The sequence below is a fragment of the Phocoena phocoena genome, chromosome 3, assembly GCF_963924675.1.
Source record: "Phocoena phocoena chromosome 3, mPhoPho1.1, whole genome shotgun sequence".
NCBI lineage: Eukaryota > Metazoa > Chordata > Mammalia > Artiodactyla > Phocoenidae > Phocoena > Phocoena phocoena.
In genome coordinates this window covers 76,965,191-76,984,594 of record NC_089221.1, presented here as the reverse complement: position 1 = coordinate 76,984,594, position 19,404 = coordinate 76,965,191, and the positions used below count along the sequence as shown (strand labels likewise).

General features: G+C 37.4%; 1 protein-coding gene across 5 annotated transcripts in view; it reads left to right on the top strand.

Moving 5' to 3' along the window:
- Positions 1–19,404, top strand: part of MCTP1 (multiple C2 and transmembrane domain containing 1) — a 533,762-nt gene that overhangs the window by 253,507 nt on the left and 260,851 nt on the right. For all 5 annotated transcript variants that reach the window (XM_065875060.1, XM_065875059.1, XM_065875058.1 and 2 more), the window contains one exon: positions 18,188–18,330. In XM_065875060.1, coding sequence (XP_065731132.1) covers positions 18,188–18,330 — 143 coding nt within the window. The remainder of the gene's footprint in view (positions 1–18,187; positions 18,331–19,404) is intronic.

Below are 19,404 nucleotides of genomic sequence, written 5' to 3'. Positions count from 1 at the left end.
AGAAAAGAAGAGTAGCTGTCTTGGACCAAGGGTCAGAAGCTTCACACTGAGAATGGTGGAATGGTGGAATTGTTGTATTGGGTTAGGATTACCTTTCCCTGTATGGTTTTGCATGAATGGAATGAATTTCTCTAGTTTAATCCACTATATTTTTTTGATCTCTTTGTCATGGCAGCTTAGACAGCCCTCTAGGTAATACACTGACACCCTTTATAAGAAAGTCTTTCATTAGGTTCAACTAAGTTTCCTTCTTCTAGTTTTCTCAAAAATTTCTCTAGGTACATCATAAATGTGTTCTTCAAGGTAGACTCATTAGTTTTCTATTGCTTTCTAAGTAATTTCCATGAGTTTAGCAGCTTAAAACGACATCCATTTAATAGGTGGATTACAAATCCTGTAGGTCAGGAATCTGGGCATGGCGTAACTGGGTTCTCTGCTCAGAGTCTCACAAGGCCAAAGTTAAGGTGTCAGCTGGACTTAACATTAAAAACTGGAACTCAAGGTCCTTTTCCAAGTTCATTCTTGGTCTTGGCAAAATTCAATACCTTGCAGCTGGAGGTCTGAAGTCCCTGTTTTCTTGCTGTCTGCCAGCCAGGGTTTTGTTTTGTTTTGTTTTTTGAGCTCCTAGAAGCCAGTCTTAGGCCCTTTTCTTTTGACTCCCTCCATCTTCAAGTCAGGGACAGTGTGTAAAATACCCCTCGTGCTTCAAATCTGATTTTCCTTTTTGCTGCCAGGTAGAGAAAACCCTGTGCTTTTAAAGGAGGTTAGATTAAGTCCACCCTCACAATCTTCCTTTTGGTGAACTCAGAGTCAACTGATTAGTAACCTAATTACATCTGCAAAATCCCTTTCATCATATAAGTAGCAATAATCACAGACATATCATATTCACAGCCCAGGGATTGGGATGAGAAATCTTAGGGGTGCATTTTAGAATTCTACCTACCACAGTAGGGAAGACATTTACCACCAACTCCCAATAAAGGCTATCTCACTATGTGCTGGGCAAGCCAAAAACATTTAAGAAATTCCCATTGCCTTAAATATGCTATTTTAGTGATGAATGTGGCTGCCAAATATCCCCTGATGTTATTATACTAATATCGAGATAAGATAATATTGACATCAACAGGAGTCATAACAGATTCTAAAAATAATTTCTATTTGATTATATTGTTATGTGTAGTTTATAAATCTAAATTTTAAAGGATGCACTGTAGATACAAAGATGAATGTAAGAATTCACATTCATTGTACATGCATTATTAACCTGTAGGTTGACATTGTCAGCATATTTCAGACCAGTTAGTCTTTAGAAATTGTTTTGAGTAGGTTTTGAAAACAATATACTTGCCCTTTTATAATTGGCCCTTTGAGTACATCCTGTTTTATTTTGGTATATTCGCTAATAAAAGACTGATCACTTGACATTACATGAGGCCGTCTTAAAATATTTTATCCATTGATTTATTTGCTCTTCTCTTTTAACTCACTTGAAGAAAAATCCCACGTCCTTACCAAGGATCTGTAGAGTCTCACATAATCTGTTGTCCCTCCAAGCTCTGATTTCATCTCCCACCACTCTCTTTCCAGGTCACTCACTTTATCCATACTAGAATTCTTCAGGGCCACTGCACTTGCTGCTTCCTCTGCCTGAAATGCTCCCTTATTGGTTCAGGTCCCTTTTCAAATGTGTGCTCATAGGTGAAGCTTCTCCTCCACATCCTATCTAAAATAACAGGCCCCTCTTGCTACCATCCCTTCACCTGTGGCTTCATGTTCCTTCCCACATCTATCATTACATGACATGTTACCTCTTCATTGGCTCTTTGCCTGATTCCCTCCACTGCAACCAAAGATCCTTGGGAGTGGGGACTTTATGATCTGCTGGATCCCCGGGACCTAGTAGGACCTATTTACATAATAGACATCCAGTAAATATTGTTAAATGCATCAATGTATTTCAGAAAAGGAAAAGTATACCAGCTGGAGAATTCCTTTACTCTGCAAACTAGCACAAGTCTTATATTAAGAAAGAGCCCTGTCTTCTTTTAAAAACTAAAAGAACATTAATGGAAATGGGAAGAGTAGCAAGTCTGGCAGAAAGGCAGAAGGCAAGAAAGAGCGGGTCATCGAGAAATGCAGTGCCCAGGTTGGTTCTCCAGTTTTTATTAAATTTACCAACTCAGACCATGGACTTTTCCCACACCCTGTCAGAGAGTTGAAGGGAGTGCTGTGTTGAAGACAGGAACAAGGATTCACAACACCTACTACTCTCCTGTATCTGCTGTCTTTGCTTCTATCGGTGACGACATGCTTTAGCAGGATAATTGCAAGTTTTGAAGTCACTTGTCACATTAAAAACTTACTGACTGTTTTTAGCATAAGGGATGAAGATTCTTTTCATTGTTCCTCAAGTATTTTAGTTACATTGTAGGTGTTAACATTTTGCTTTGCTTATCTTTTTTACTTGCTTATAAAATTTATATAACCATTGACTAAATCAAATAATAAGATAATTGAAGAAAAGGCTTTAATTAATAATCTGGAGACATGGATTTTAAACTTGTATTTTGAAAAGAAAAAATCTTTCACTTGTGGAAGCATATCCTTTAAAATTTCTCTCATTGACAAACAGTTGACAAGAAATCAGCTTATTGCAGGCTGATTTTTGTTTTGATGACCTCAGATATATCATTGTGCCTATGACTGTATATATTAAGGATTCCACATGCTTGAAAGGGGTGTCTGTGAAACAGGGACTAGCAATGTTCTTATAGCTCTAGAGATCTGGAGGAGGCATCTTAGCTCTATAACATACACTTTATAACAGACCTGTCCAAAATAAAATACTACATCACAAAATGTATGTGTTCAATAAATACTGAATTTAATTTTAAAGTGCTGAGTTGAAAGTATTCAAACTGTCTACATTCTGTCCACATGGGCATCTGTCATCTGTTACTTTTTATTTTTTTGCGGTACACGGGCCTCTCACTGCTGTGGCCTCTCCCGTCGCGGAGCACAGGCTCCAGACGCGCAGGCTCAGCGGCCATGGCTCACGGGCCCAGCCGCGGCCGCGGCATGTGGTATCCTTCCGCACCGGGGCACGAACCCGTGTCCCCTGCATCGGCAGGCGGACTCTCAACCACTGCGCCACCAGGGAAGCCCCGGCTGCTCCTAATTTTATAGGAGCTACTGGCCAGCCATGTGCCCAGGAAGAAGAAGAAAACATGGATATTGCCAAGTAATCTCAGACTTGGCTACAATCCACCTTTCTGGTCACCAAATATCTGGTTCACTCTTGTTCCTGAACATAGAAGGCATTCACCCTTCTTCAAGGCAAACAGCCCAGGGTCCCATATGGTCCCTGTATCCAGCTTCAAATCAAGGATATCTGAATAGAGGGAAATCCTTTATCACGTCCAAATGTGGTTCCTTGTAGCCCCGTGGACTATGAATCAACCTAACACTTTCCCATACACGTCCAATATATAACAACCAAAAGGAAAGCATGGGAGACTCATAGCAGTTACTTGTCCATAGCATTTCTGAAATCCCCATCGACAGGCTTTATGAAGGTCACTTACCTGGAGTATAGGGAGATTCCTTGACTAGAACGCTAATATTTGGGGAGAGTCCCCTTGTCTCTTGTTCTCTGTAGCAAGTAGGTCCACCATCTGGGAAGTTCTTTACCCTCTATTATCCTCTGTAGCATATCTGAAATGGGCGTGGAGGAGCCTGCCCCCTTGGGAACTGCACTGCATCCATCTCCTGCTTCCTGCTGGTGCAAGATCAGGGATCTCAACCAAGTGAGTTCTTTCTCTCAAAAACTGAGTAGGCTTCGTGCGCCAGCAACCACACCCAGTATTCTTTCTCCTCAGACATGACTTATTCCTTTGCTCCTCCCTTTCAGTGCAATGGCAGCTACCTTAAGGCCATCGTGCTTGGGTGGGAGGGCCAATCTGACCTTTGCCTCTAGACATTTTTAATGAGCTTTTGTTGTTCAAAGTCGTTTTAAAATTCTTTACTCCCTTTCGTTTCTACTTGTGGATCAGCCTGTTTTCTCCTGAATTCATCTCTTATGATTACTTACTAAAAGCAACCAATTTCAGAAAATACACACCTTCATTCTGGCTCTTCCCAACCATGTCCCCTCAAGTTCAATGGCAGGCAGACCGCCTTTCGGGTTACCATAGGAACAGTTTTACCACATGTCTACCATGGTCTAATGAGACTCTACAGCCTTCCTTTCTACCCATCACCCATCCACTAAGTCAATGTCACATATTTTAGGGATTCTTTTTTTTAATATCAGCACTCATTCTTAGAATCAATTTTTGTATCAGTTGAGGTAAGTAGTGTTAGGATCTGTAAAAGTTAAACACACAAATCTCAGTGGTTTAGCAAAATCAAAATTTATTTATTTTTATCACTTCGTTGTTCGCTGTAAGTGATAGTAGGGCTTCTGTTTCATTTGGAAACAGCAGGCTCTTTCTGTTGTGTGGCCCTGCCCTCATCTAGGTTCTCAGTGTTGGGGGAAAAGAGAGAGAATTGCATATATGAATATGTCATGGGCTGGTTGGGCCTGGGAGTGGCATTCAACTTCTGCTCATAATCCATTGGCCAGAACCCACTCCTCTATAACAATAGCTACACCTAAATAAAAGGACTTGAAATGAAGTTTAGCTTCTTGCCTGTGAAGGAGAGGAAAACACAGATGTCAGTGAAGGGTAGCAGTTTCAGCCATAATTTCTCTGTACACATAAAAATAACCTTCCTTCTAAACATTTTGCATAAAATATGACAGCTTTTACTATATGCTTATTATATCTGTTTATTGGACATATGACATAAAATGTTAGGAGAGATATGTCATAAGCATATTCATTCACCTTTATTCTGGTATGGTTTCTAGTTGATCTGAATAAATCTAAATCAATCAATCAATCATAAATAAACACTATAAGCAAATTGCTACTAAAATGAGATTGTCTAAAAGCACTTTGTAAAACTAGAACAGATTGACCATTTTGAGGCATCACAATGAACGTCAATTACCATAGTTTGGGAAAGTGGCAATGGCAAAATGTGTACTGTTGCAGAAATGATGGCACAGTGCTTTTGTGATATTAAGCTTTACATATTTCAGATTCAGTATTTGAGAATTAAATTCAATGAGATTCCTAGAATCACAGTGAATAAGAGTGGGAAAAAAACAGTAGGAAATAAAGGGTATGCAATGTAAGTACTGGTTACCTCATTAGTTTCTGTTATTTTTTTGAGATAGTACAGATATTCGTTCATTCCATTATACAGGAGTGTTTTCAGTCAACCAACATTTCTTGATCACACACGATAACCCAGGGGTTGTATCAAACATCAGGGATCAGAAATTAAACCAGGCCTCAATGTGACAAGTGTTATTTGCGGAGGATGTTAGGGAGCACGTGGGAATGGCCTAATAATGTCCATGGGATGGCTCAGAGAAGATGTCCAAGCAGCAGTGAGGCTTGAACTTAGTACTGAAAGAGAACTAGGGATGATGGAAAAGTTCATTCAGGGCAAGGGAAAGAGATGAAGAGGGGCACGGACACTGGAGAGAAGCTGTGGGTTTGAGGTGCTGCAAGGTGTTCTGTAGATTAGAGCTCTGGTGAAAGATGAGTCTGGAGAAATTAGCAAAGAAATACTTGTATGTCGTGCTAGAGAGTTTGAACTTTATTCTGAAATCAGTGAGAACAATGAAGAATTTTAAAGCAAGGGAGTAACATCAGATTTTTGTTTCAGAAAAATTTCTAGCTGTAAGATTTTGGTGAAAGAGTTGAAGTGGGGAAGACTAGAGCAAGGAGATAAAGAGGAGACCATTGACTTTTCTTTTTTGTCACATTGCATTCGTGAATATGCTAAGGAATGGGTTATTCAAGTACCATGCATTTGTGATGCATTTTAGTCATACTGTAATATAACTGTCTTGAAATTGGTTCAGGTAATGATAGTAATCAATCAACAGGAGTCATAAAACTGTTTTCATTGTTATTACTTGCAGTTTTGATTGAAGAGGATTTTGTTTTCTTTTTAGAGTAGTAGTGACTTTTATTTAGTGGATATGTTCTATGGGCTCCAGTCATTTTAATGTCATATTTTATGGTACTTCCTTATACATAGGCTTATTTATGTAATCTTTATTATTATTTATAGGCTATTTTTTCTTGATTTAACAAATCCAGTAGAATTGCTATCTCTACATAACTAGGAGGAAGAAGTACCTTGAAAATAAGCATTACTTTTCTGCTATATATTCATGTATTCTTAAATGGTTAAGGAAAGTAGCTAAATAATAATTGTTATCTCAACTTCAGTTGAGGTAACAGAGAACCCCGGTTTTAGGCATCTGAATAAGTGCCCAGCTTAGCAAATATGTTAATAGTAATGTATGTATGTAATATTAATGTTTATATTCATACAGTCAATGACTATTTATTGAGCAGTTGAGTACCTGCTCTGTGGTAGGTTCTCGGATGCACAAGAGGTCTCTGCCCTCATGAGATTTCTGTCTCATGGATATAAAAGGCCCTAAATAAATCATCTCCCCAATCAGATTCAGTCATGCTTGTCTAACTGCTACTCTGATGTGATAACGGTTCAGAATTAATGTTTGCCAAGTTTAGTGAGATCCATGGCTTCCTAGTATGGAATCCAGTTTCTGATGGGGGCACCTTACGGGACGGCTAAGCTCAGAAATGATAGTTTGAGATACATGGGACAGGACGGTTGATTGGTTAGACTTAATGGTGTAGTAAACTTGGAATCTGAATTCTGGAGCTGTCACTTACTAGCCTTATGACTAGGGCAAGCAGCCTAATCTTTCTGAACCAGTTTACTCATCTATAAATTACTAAGAATATTAATTTATTCATCGATTGAACAACAGGCATTTATTAGAGGCCTCTGCTGTGCTGGTTTAACCTACCTCACAGGACTACAGTTGTAACTAAAGGAAATATTATATGAAAAGCCCCAGACACATGCTAAGTATTCAAGAAAATTAGTTCCCTCCCACCTCAACTCATTTTTTTTCTTTACTGGATATTATCTTCCATTTTGTAAGTGAGAAACCCCTGTGCCCAGGAATGGCCACGTTGTAGGAAGAGGTGGTTCATACCACCTAGTCTTATGAAACTGCATTGAATAGAATTCAACCAAGACTGATTGTACAAAGTCAAATAAATCATTCCAATAAGAAAAACACTTTTCTAGAAGGAAGGTCTATTTGGAAAGTCCAGGACCAGATGGCTTCACAGGTGAATTCTACCAAACATTCAGAGAAGAGTTAACATGTATCCTTCTCAAACTATTCCAAAAACATTGCAGAGGAAGGAACACTTCTGAACTCATTCTGTGAGGCCACACTCTGATACCAAAACCATACAAAGATATAACAACAAAAAAAATTACAGGCCAATATCACTGATAAACATAGATGCAAAAATCCTAAACAAAATACTAGCAAACAGAATCCAACAGTGCATTAAAAGGATCATACACTGTGATCAAGTGGGATTTACCCCAGGGATGCAAAGATTTTTCAATATCTGCAAATCAATCAGTGTGATACACCACATTGACAGATTGAAGAATAAAAACCATATGATTATCTCAATAGATGGAGAAGAAGCTTTTGATAAAATTCAACATCCATTTACGATAAAAAAAACTCTTCAGAAAGTGAACATGGAGGGAACATACGTCAACATAATAAAGGTCGTATATGACAAACCCACAGCTAACATCGTACTCAACAGTGGAAAGCTGAAAGCTTTTTCATTCAGCTTAATATCAAACAAAAAAACAACCCAATCAAAATATGGGCAGAAGACCTAAATAGGCATCTCTCCAAAGAAGACATACAGATGGCCATCAGGCCCATGAAAACCTGCTCAACATCACTAATTATTAGAGAAATGCAAATCAAAACTACAATGAGGTATCACCTCACACATGTCAGAATGGCCATCATCAAAAAACAGACCACAAATAATAAATGCTGGAGAAGGTGTGGAGAAAAGGGAACCCTCCTACACTGTTGGTGGGAATGTAAATTGGTGCAGCCACTATGGAGAACAGTATGGAGGTTCCTTAAAAAACTGAAAGTAGAGTTATCATATAATCCTGTGATCCCACGCCTTGGCATTTGTCTGGAGAAAACTCTAATTTGAAAAGATACATGCAACCCAGCGTTCATAGCAGTATTATTTACAAAAGCCAAGACACGGAATCAAACTAAAAGTCCATTTACAGATGAATAGATGAAGAAGATGTGATATATATATATATATATATATATATATATATATATTTGAATATTACTCAGCCATAAAAAGAATGAACTAACACCATTTGCAGCAACATAGATGGACCTAGAGATGATCATACTAAGTGAAGTAAGGCAGACAGAGAAAGAAAAATGTCATATGATGTGACTTATATGTAGAATCTTAAAAAATTATAAAAATGAACTTATTTACAAAACAGAAATAGACTCACAGACGTAGATAACAAGCTTATTGTTACCAAAGGGGATAGCAGGGTGTGGGGAGAGATAAATTAAGAATTCGCTATTAACATGTACACACTACTATATATAAAATAGGTAAACAACAAGGACCTACCGTATAGCACAGGGAACTATACTCAATATCTTGTAATAACCTATAATGGAAAAGAATCTGAAAAAGAATGTATATGTATGTGTATGTGTGTATATATATATATGTATAACTGAATCACTTTGCTGTATACCTGAAACAAATACACTATAAATTAACTATACTTCAATATTTTTTAATGATTAAAAAACTAAAAACAAAAAAAAAACAAAAAAAAAAACCACTACAGGAAGCATATACTCTATCAGCCAACTTACCAAAAAAACCCAAAACAAACAAACAAAAAAGGATCTGGAAGTTGCATATGTCACTTTACACATCTTGCGGACTCGGCCACATGGCCATACCCGTTGTTTGGAAAATAAGAAATTCTCTAATGGAATAATCACATGTCCTGCTAAACTCACAGAGACTCTATTACTAAAATGAAAAAGAGGAGAAATGGATGTAGGGGTTCAGTCTGCCACAGAAGCCAAATTAGGATCAGAAGGCTCCATGATAAGAGTATAAGATAATAAAAATACAGAAACACATGTGCAAAATCTCCTGGACAAGGAGAGGCTTTGAATACTGACCCTGAGCCAGAGTTGTGGAGCCTGGGTTACCCACAGCAGTGCTTGTGGGTGCAGAAGATGGAGTGAAATGTAGTCCAAGAAGAATCAAGTGCCTGATTTGTATTTGACAAGAGAGGACTCTCGCAGTGTTCAGAGGATAGATTGGAAGGGAGAAGGGAAACCAAGCAGAAGGCTCTTAGAATAATCTAGACAAGGAATGATGAGACAGTGGTGGCAGAGATGATTTCAAGAGATATTTTAAGAATTAGAATCAGAGGGCTTCGGAACATTTATCGGGTGACATAGGCTAAACTGTGGCTGCAAGTGGAATTTTAATTAGAATTCCCAAGGCTTAGGAATCTTCATCAGTTAGGATAGGCTGAACTGTGATTACAAATACACCCCCAAATTATTTAATGGCTCAGATGTAATAGGAGTTTATCTCTCACCCATGTGATAGTCCAAGACACGTGCTTCCGGTTGGCTCTCCTCCACACGATGTTTCGGGAAATCAGGCTTCTTACACCTCAGATCGCTTTTAATTTGTTATATTTTAAGAAACACATTTTGTTCACTGGCATATATAGCAATAGAAATAATACTGTTCAGTTTATAACTCTACATTGAAAGAAATGAAACAAAATAAGAATAAACAGATTATAGGGGTATCCCTGGGGGAGACTCTCTGTGATAAAAGGAATATCTCCTGGTTTTTAGCAGCATTCCATTGGGAGTTTCAGAAAATGAAATATTGCTACTCGAGTTTCATTGGTTTTCCACAGAAGATTTAACTTTGCTTTCCTAGAACCTTGATGATAATTTCCCAGATACATAAAATCAGCAAATGATGCTCTGCCCCATTTTTAAAAATTGTATTCATTATTTACCCAAATAGAAGAAAAATATAATTTAGAAATATTTCCTTCAAACTTATTAATAAAAATGGTCTTGGTGTTAGACACGGTAATTTTTAGTTTCCTGAAAAATATACTTTTGTGGAATGGCTCATTCTCTGTCAAGGGCATGGAAGTGAAATCTTATAGATCCTTGACTTTTCTCAGAGAAAGCTGAGAAATCCCCTCATTTTAAAGGTTGAAAAACTATAGACAAGAGCAGTTAAATGACTTTTCTAAGACCACACTGCTTATAAGAAGCAAAAGTGACTTTGGTCAGTATTCTTTCCAGCACAGGACTTACTGTGAGCAGTGTCACAGAATCCACAAGGAAGAAAATTTCGGGGTCAGTGGAGTTAATAACACTCACTGTGACCCACAGATGGAAGGGGCTGCAGTCTAAGAAAAAGCCATTGAAAGCAGTGATGAAAAGTTACTAGTGACTAATACATCCTTGTTGTATAAAATGATACAATACAACATATATGGAAGCCAAAAAAAGTTACTAGTGACACTCAAGGCAACAGTCTCAGAAGAGTATTGAGATAGCCAGAAGAAAAAGGATTGAGGAGAGTATAGATATTTAGGGTATAAAATTTTAATATTCTGATATTTTTTACATACAAAAGTTGAGTGTTTAACATTTTTTTTTTTTAAATTATATTTGATCTTGTTTGGTTAAGATGGCTGTAAAAACATAGTAACATATTCTAGAAGAATTCCAGAGAAAATTGTTTCTCCTTAGGTAAAAATCGTGCTTAAAGGATGAGTATATTTATACCTCCAAAGTCTGTTCACTGATCACTGGTCACAGAGGGAGCTCCCAGGGGTGGGAGGAGCAGAGCCCTTTGGAAAGAATGACTGTGACATCCAGAACACGCTTCTCTATTGCAGTTGTTCTTATGCCATAGATTAATATACAATTAATATTCACAATTAAAGCAGTATTTGTCCAAATCTGTGTGAAAAAAATGTAAGTAACCACCCCCCTTCCATGTTGTAGTTTACCAAAACTTCCAGAAGTTACCAGGAAATTGCTTGTAGATACCACCTATAATTTATGCCGTGTGTGCAGGGGAACTTGAGTGAGCTGTATTTACCCCAAATACGTGTATTATTTTTTCTTACATATTCAGAACTCTGCATTTACAAGAGAAAAATAAGCCAAAAAAATTATTCATAAAAATCAATAGTCTGTTCCTGTCATTTACACCTTCTCTATACGGTGTGTCTGGAAGTTTCTTCTACTCCTCAAAGAAATTTATTTAGTTCAGTCCTATACTGCATTTTATCACAGTATTAGTTTTCATTCATCTCTGTGCTGTATCATGGTGACTTCATTAACCAACAATTTAAAAATCACTGGAATATTCATATTCCTCATTATGGAAAAAGATTTTAGTTTCCTTTTATTTATAACATTAAACCATATGTGATTATAAGCTTTTTGCATTTTAATTTTAATATAGTTATTTAGCCCTATGTAATGTTTCCACTGTAGGGCATTATAAATCTCAAAAAAACAAAAAATGAAGAAGGAACAAGACAGTTTAAGGAATAATTTTAATGTATAAATAAGGTACCTGTTTTGAAGATTTTTAAATCATTAATAAAAATAAATGTATATAAAGATATCTATTGCTCTGAGTATGCTTTGAACTTCTCTATTTTTACAGGCCTCTTTCAAGTGTGAAGGACCTTGTTACAGAACAGATATTTTCTCTGTTGTATTTGGTCAACAAAAGTAGCTAGCTTTAAATGTTTGTAGAAGGATTGAATACCTTCAGGAAGATCCACCCTAAATTTGAATTCTTTTTAACTGTTCACACTTAATATTTATATTCACTTCTCTTTTTCTCTTTTGTCTTTTTTCTTCTTTCTTTTCATCTTCCTCCTTCTCCTTCTCTTTCTCCATAAGACCGAGTTTCAATTTCGCATTGTTTTTGATTAGGAGTTAGCGTTATTGAATAAGTATAAGCCCCTGAAACAGGAATAGCTGTTTCTGTTTCATTATATACTAGGTTTGGGATAAGACTGATTTAAACTTGTTAACCAGGAGGCTCATTTATTCTGAAAATGAAAAACAGGACATTCATTACTATATGGCTATTTACATTTTAAAGAGCTTTCACACTATTTTAAGGAAAGGAAGACTGCCATCTTGTGTGTGCTGTGTTTATTGCTGCACAAAAGGGGACCCATTCAGACAAGTTTAGTTCTATGTTGGACTTAAATTATATTAAAGGCTAAATAGTCACACAAAATGTTGAAATGCTCAGATGTCCTGACTCAAATAAACAAACAAAAACCATAGCATGGGGACATGTTTTTCTTTACTACATGAAGAAACATTATACAAACCATCTAATTCCTCTTTTTCAAACAATTTGATCCTAGGATTCAGATATATACAATGAAAATTCCCTAAATCTAAAATACTCTAGAATTTTTAAAGCACAGGATTTATAATTATAAGATAAAATAATAATGTTTTAAAATAAATTCTGAAGTTAATGCTATCTGATAAAATGAATGTGTGAAAGGTTGCTCTTGAATATGATAAAATAAATCTGAATTTTATTTTAGGGCTAACACTTCCTCGTTTCTTCTTCTATATTTATTTTCCCTGTTTACATTTTATTATCATCATAAAAAAGATTGTAATGAGGGTCACAGTCCAGCGAATAACAGCAAAGCACAGGTTGCTAGAAATGCCTGAGAACTGCCAAGGGTGCAGTAGAAATGCCTTAACTTTGAAGAGCAGAACCACAGGCCTCACAATAGTAATTTGATAAGTGTTTGTGCCATCTTGTGGTTGAATGCAATATTGCAACAAAACAGCACTGGCACTTGAATTTACTTTTTGAGTTTTTTGAACCAACAAACTAAATCTCTTTGTGTGTGTGTGTGTGTGTGTGTGTGTGTGTGTGTGTGTAATATATTTGTTAAAGGCTAACCACAAGTTAGTGGCTTGGATTTACTTGGAGTTTTATTATAATAAAATGACTTGAATTCACTGGAAAATCTATTACAATAAAAGAACCCCCAAAACATGTGAAACTTCCTCATCTATGAAATATAATAAGGTAGCATTTCCCAAAGAGAGATCAGGGATTATTAGTCCTGAAAGATACACTCAAGATAAATAGGCTGTATGGTCAAAGACCTGTCATATCCCCTTGGAGAGTAAAAGTGCACATTGTCTTATTTAAAAGCTATAGATGGGCTTCCCTGGTGGCGCAGTGGTTGAGAGTCCGCCTGCTGATGCAGGGGACACGGGTTCGTTCCCCGGTCCAGGAAGATCCCACATGCCGTGGAGCGGCTGGGCCCGTGAGCCATGGCTGCTGAGCCTGCGCGTCCGGAGCCTGTGCTTCACAACGGGAGAGGCCACGACAGTGAGAGGCCCGCATACCACAAAAAAAAAAAAAAAAAAAAGTTATAGAAAATTAATCTGTTTAATTTTGTATTAAATCAGCATTTTCCAAATATGCTTGACCACAGAATTCCTTTTTAAAAAACAAATAATACCTATTAATATTACCAGGTAAAAAAGTGACTACCTTTCAACATAAAAGATTAGAGCATTAGGTACAAATCTTTTACTGAAACTAAATTAAAAGAATGATGTCTCCAGTTCTGTGTTGGAATCACAAGCTGAAGGTCTTGAACTTTAAATTAAGGACTCTCAGTCAACAAAGGTCCCTCAGTTACAATAATAAGTAAACAATTAGAAATTCCTTAAAGAGTTTTGACTACTAAAAAAGTTATTAAAATTTAATAATAGCACCCAGAAGCCTCTGAATGATAGTTGGAAAGGGAGAAATGTAGCAGATTTTATTCTATGGAGTCAAAACACAGCAGGAAAAGTCAGATGACTGACTCACCATGTGTGTGCATCTGGAGCTGTTTTCCTGTACTTATGACTGTGAAATTTGCTGACATATGTACCATCTCCAATCCAGGTTATCCTGTGGCCAAAGCCACACATTTACAATATATTTCACCATCATAATATCTTTTCAAAGTCCCTTAAAACAGCCTTTCTCTCTTTTCTATACCAATCCCTGAGATCTTAGTGCCTATCAAAGAGTCAAAACTCTGTCCCTAAACCTTTACTTAACCCTTAGACCGACTCTTGTTTTCTGGATTGTTATTTCTTCAGGCCATTGGATACTTACTGCCTCAAGTGGCATCAAGGATACGATACCAACCGTGAAAAATGTTGTTTGGAGGTGGCCTCATGTAATATTTAATTTCAAGTTCCAGCATCCTAGCTGTGTGACTTTGGGGAATTTACTTACCTGTTCCACACTATATATTTGTATGTAATACCACTTGAGGGTATTCAATAAATGCCAACAGAACAAATGAAACATGGTTTCCTCAACCGTAACCTAGGTAACACTACAACTCGCCTCACAGGCTCATTGGGTGGTATGTTATATTTGACATAGTACGTGTTCAGTAAATGTTAACAAGAGTGATCTAGATTCCTTTTTGTAATTTAAGTTCTGCATTCAAAACCTAGTGGATCACCCGGCAGGATTCTAGGAACGAGTTGTCCCTAATTCTAAGGGGATTTTGACAGTTAGCATAGACAGTGGTTGAGCAAAGTGTTTCTGGTAAGGAGCAAGAAACAGATTGCTTCCAAAAAAGATTTACATTTGAGTGTATAGGCTTCTGTGCTAAATCATAAGTTATGTCAGTTGTTTGCATAATGGCTAAATTAAATAGTGTGAGATACTAATATCAATAACTGTTAAGAAACACAGTCCAACTTCCTTGAAGTCACTTTTCTCGTAAAAGGCTTTTTCATACCTATTTTGGACCAAAGAGATACAAGATTGTTATACCTTGAAGGGGGTGAACGGTTTAGGATGATGTGCCAGAGAGAGAATTAACTGGACTAGGCTCCAGATTTGACTTCTAGTCTGACCTGGAGCAGACCACTTGACCTTTCCTACTTGTCTCATCTGTAAAACGGAGGCAGTAGTTAGACTCACAGAGGCCTTAGGGTGATTAAGACAGATAATAAGTGTGAGAGTTTTTTAAGTGAGAATAAGTTACTTGTCAATATTGGCATGATTTGTAGTGTCTAAATGATTGTTCAACGTCTTTACATAATACTTCTGTGATGGTGTTTTAGGGTTAAAAAAGGAAAATATGGATGTCCATGTTTCCTAAAAAGCTGAATAGAAGGAACCCTGGACTTGGCGTCTGAAGTGTAAATTTGCCTTTCATCCTGTTACTTGTTAGCTTCTTAAGTGATTTGGTGCAAGTCACACTGAATCTCCGGTTGTTTCTCACCTGCAATATAGGTTGATAATATATGCTTTCACCAACTTCACAGAGTCACTTTGAGGATGTATTTAGTAGTACTGTGTACACTGTGAACTGTAAGGTCATTCATTTACTCATCCATTGAACAAATCCTTACTGAGTACAGGCTCTGCCCCAGACACTGTGCCACGTGCTGGGGCAGAGTCCTGCCCTCGCGGGGGTTATAGCCAACGGGAAAATTCCTACAGTAAACTGGTAGACATACAAATTAACCTATAAGTAGCATAATGATTAGTGCTGCTAAGCAGAAGAGCAAATGTCAGGAGAAAGTGACAAAGAGACCTAATTCAGATTGGGATGGTTGAGGAAGGCATTCCTGAGCAAATTATATTTAAACTAAGGCCTGGAAGATAAGAAGTGTCAGCCAGGCAAAAGGGGAAGAGAGAGCCTGGCTGGAATATGTGAAGACTGGAAGAAACAGAGGAGAACTTCTAGTAACAGGAAAGCTGGAAGAGAGTAGGGGCCAAAAATGAAGGTGGAGAAACAGCAAGTTCTGTGTACCACGTTAGATATTTTGGATTTTATTATAGGTGTAGTTGGACGGTGTTGAGATGTGTTAAGCAAAGAAGGGGGAAGATTAAATTTGCAGGTTTAAAAGGTCATATAGAGAATTAATAGGGGAGGACACGGAAGCGTGGGAAGCCCAGTTAGGAGGCTATCATTGTAGTTGCACAGCACAGAAATCATGGTAGCTGAACTAGAGTGGAGGAGAATTAATCAGACTTGGTGGTGTTCTGGATGGAGAAGGAGGTATGGAAAGTAATTTTGTCTTGCTTGAGAAACTGTCAAATAATGGAGACTTTAACAATCTGACAAAGCCTGAGGGAGGATCGGGGCCTATGTTAACACTGGAATGTCTATTATGTATCCAAGTGGAGGTGACAAAAGTCAGCAAGAAGAGAGGTCTACCACCCACATTGTTAAGTCATTAAGTCATTCAATTATTCACCAAATGTTTATTGAGGAACAATATGTCTAATTCTGTACTAAGTGCTGGAGGTTTAAAACACAGTGATACAAATGGCTCTGATCTCATGGAGCATATTGTATTTTAGCAGCTGGTAGTAGCTGCATAGGTGATTTTAAAAATCAGAGACAAAACTGCATGACTGAGGAAATTCAGACGGGTACATGGATGTTAATATCTCTCAAATTACATGCTATAACACTTCCACTCCCCGGAGTGCTCAGCCTGTAGCTGGGGATCAGGGCCTTAAAAAATAGCCATTTTAACTGTTAAACATTTTGGTTCCATTGACTCCTTTAAAGAATGCATTGTAACAGTTTAGTATTAAGCCTACATTTACATTTATAAACATTTTTTAAAGTTTGTCTTGTTATAAAATCAAGCTGTCAAAATGGGAGTTTCACAAAATGGAAAGTCGTTATTTTGTTAGACCCAGGTCTAGTCATACAAAAACAAGGTCTTCAATTTACTAGGGGAATGTGGAGAGTTTTGAGAGAGTCCCCAAATGATTAAATAAGAAAATCCATATCCTATAAGGCAATCCTTATATTTAGCATAGATATTTATGTGTCATGGAGGTGAGTGGAGTATTGAGGAGGAATAGGTAGTGAGTTTATTGAGGAGGAATAGGTAGTGAGTTTATCAGCCTCATAATTTTAATACCTAACATTTACATGGTGCTTTACAATTTTCTGAGCCCCACTCATATTTTTCTTTAAATCGTGTAGACCATAGTTATCAACTATAGTTTCAGGTTGGACAAAACAGGAAGAATTACAATTTTATTCTAAGGGAGTCAGGTCATGTATAAAGAATTATTTTCTGAGGTTGAAGATTGTCACGCACTGGAATGGTTTCCTTGGGGATGTTCCTGATTCACCTTTTCTAGGAATCCTTAATAACAGCATAGAGTTATGAGGCCAAGATCGATGTTCATCGGTCAAAATGAGAAATGGTATAACATAAACGAACGTATATAGAGGCCCTTCCCTCTTGAAGTTGCAGGGCAAAAAAAAAAAAAGCACAGGCATTAGAGCCACACAGCCTTGCTTGGAATCTTCACTCCATCTCTTGCTAGCTGTGTACCCAAGAGCAACTTATTTGATGGCTCTTATTTCCTTTATCTTCATAGGGAGCTTAGGAGGTATTAATGGATAACATGAAGTACCCAGGTTATTCACCAATCATTTGTGCCCTTCCTCTTGATGCCTTCCTCTGAGGCATCCTTCCCTAGCATTCTAAATTTGAAACCTGTGAACAAAATACGGGACCAAGGATAAAATTGATACCTGTGAAGAAAATATGGGACCAAGGATAAAACTGAAGCTCAATTTAAGACTCACCTTTTCCAAAACCTATTAAACTAGTGTAAATTTTTAGCAGCATATATGTCTAAAACTTGTTAAATCAGCCAAGATCATGGATCATCTTTTTTATAGTTGACCAGATGAAATGTCAGATTAATCTCTATCATTTACAACATGAATTAAATTTATAAATGCAGCATGCAGTAGAGTTTTAAAATACCAGAACAGGGTTACAGTATTAAGATCAGAAGATATAATAATAATAATTTTATTATTATTTACTGTCACTTGAATATTTAAGGGAAAATTTAGGAAAAGGCACTTAATCCTTATTTTTCTCATGTGATAAGGTTTACTTAAATTTTATTCCTTTAAACACTTTCTAATGTTTAGATGAGCTATTCTCTTGCTTCTGTAGAAAAGCATGATTAACATGGATCAATCTGTATCTCTTTAACAGGGACAAGTGATCCATACGTGAAGTTTAAAATTGGAGGAAAAGAAGTTTTTAGAAGTAAAATAATACACAAGAGCCTCAATCCTGTGTGGGAGGAGAAAGCTTGCCTTCTTGTTGAACATCTTAAGGAACCATTGTACATAAAGGTGAACCATTTATTTGTTTTTCCCTAATGTAATCTGGTATAGAAATCCCCGTTTAATGGTTTCTTATAATGTCTGTCTGTCTGATGAGGTTTTTCACCAGAGGTGTATTCTGCTATGCACAATTGTGATCTGTTGGTGATGTGATAGAAATGAGCTATAGGGGAGGGGGAGCTGGTGGGAGCATCTTTCTTCTGGACAGTTCTGTTGCCAGTTATATTTAGGAGAATTATGAAGTCTATCTCCTCTGCTTGGTGCAGTTAACTGATTTAGTGCACTTTGGGAACATATAAAAACAAGACTCCATATAATCTAGCAGGAAGAGCTTACACAGAACACACCTTTTCTGTTTAAAAATTATAGCAGGGGAGACTTCCCTGGTGGCAGAGCGGTTAAGAATCCACCTGCCAATGACGGGGACATGGGTTTGAGCCCTGGTCCAGGAAGATCCCACATGCCGCGGAGCAACTAAGCCTGTGTGCCACAGCTACTGAGCCTGTGCTCTAGAGCCCGCAAGCCACAACTACTGAGCCTGCATGCCACAACTACAGAAGTCCATGCGCCTAGAGCCTGTGCTCCGCAACAAGAGAAGCCACAATGAGAAGCCCACGCACCACAATGAAGAGTAGCCCCTGCTCGCTGCAACTAGAGAAAAGCCCGCGCACAGCAACGAAGACCCAACGCAGCCATAAATAAATAAATAAATATTTTAGAAAGAATTATATCAGGGATCTACCATTCCTGGTTGCAAACAAAATGCTTTACTTGGAAGGTGAGGAGGGTAAACATAATAGAGGGAGGAAAGCTCCTGTCTCTATTACATTACCAACGATGGGGGGAAAAAAAAGTATTTCCTTTCATTTGATGTAGTTAGAAAAAAAAAAAAAGAAGAATTTATGGAGTTAACCTTAATTCCTTATTTTACTTTCAAACCTGACTTCCCTTTAATTCATATCTCTAGGTACTTATATTCCTTTTGACTCTTACGTTCTGACTATCCATGCGGTGACCAAACGTTTTTCTGCTTTTACCACATCACATGCCCCATCCTTTTCTCTAAATTGTCACAACTGGCAC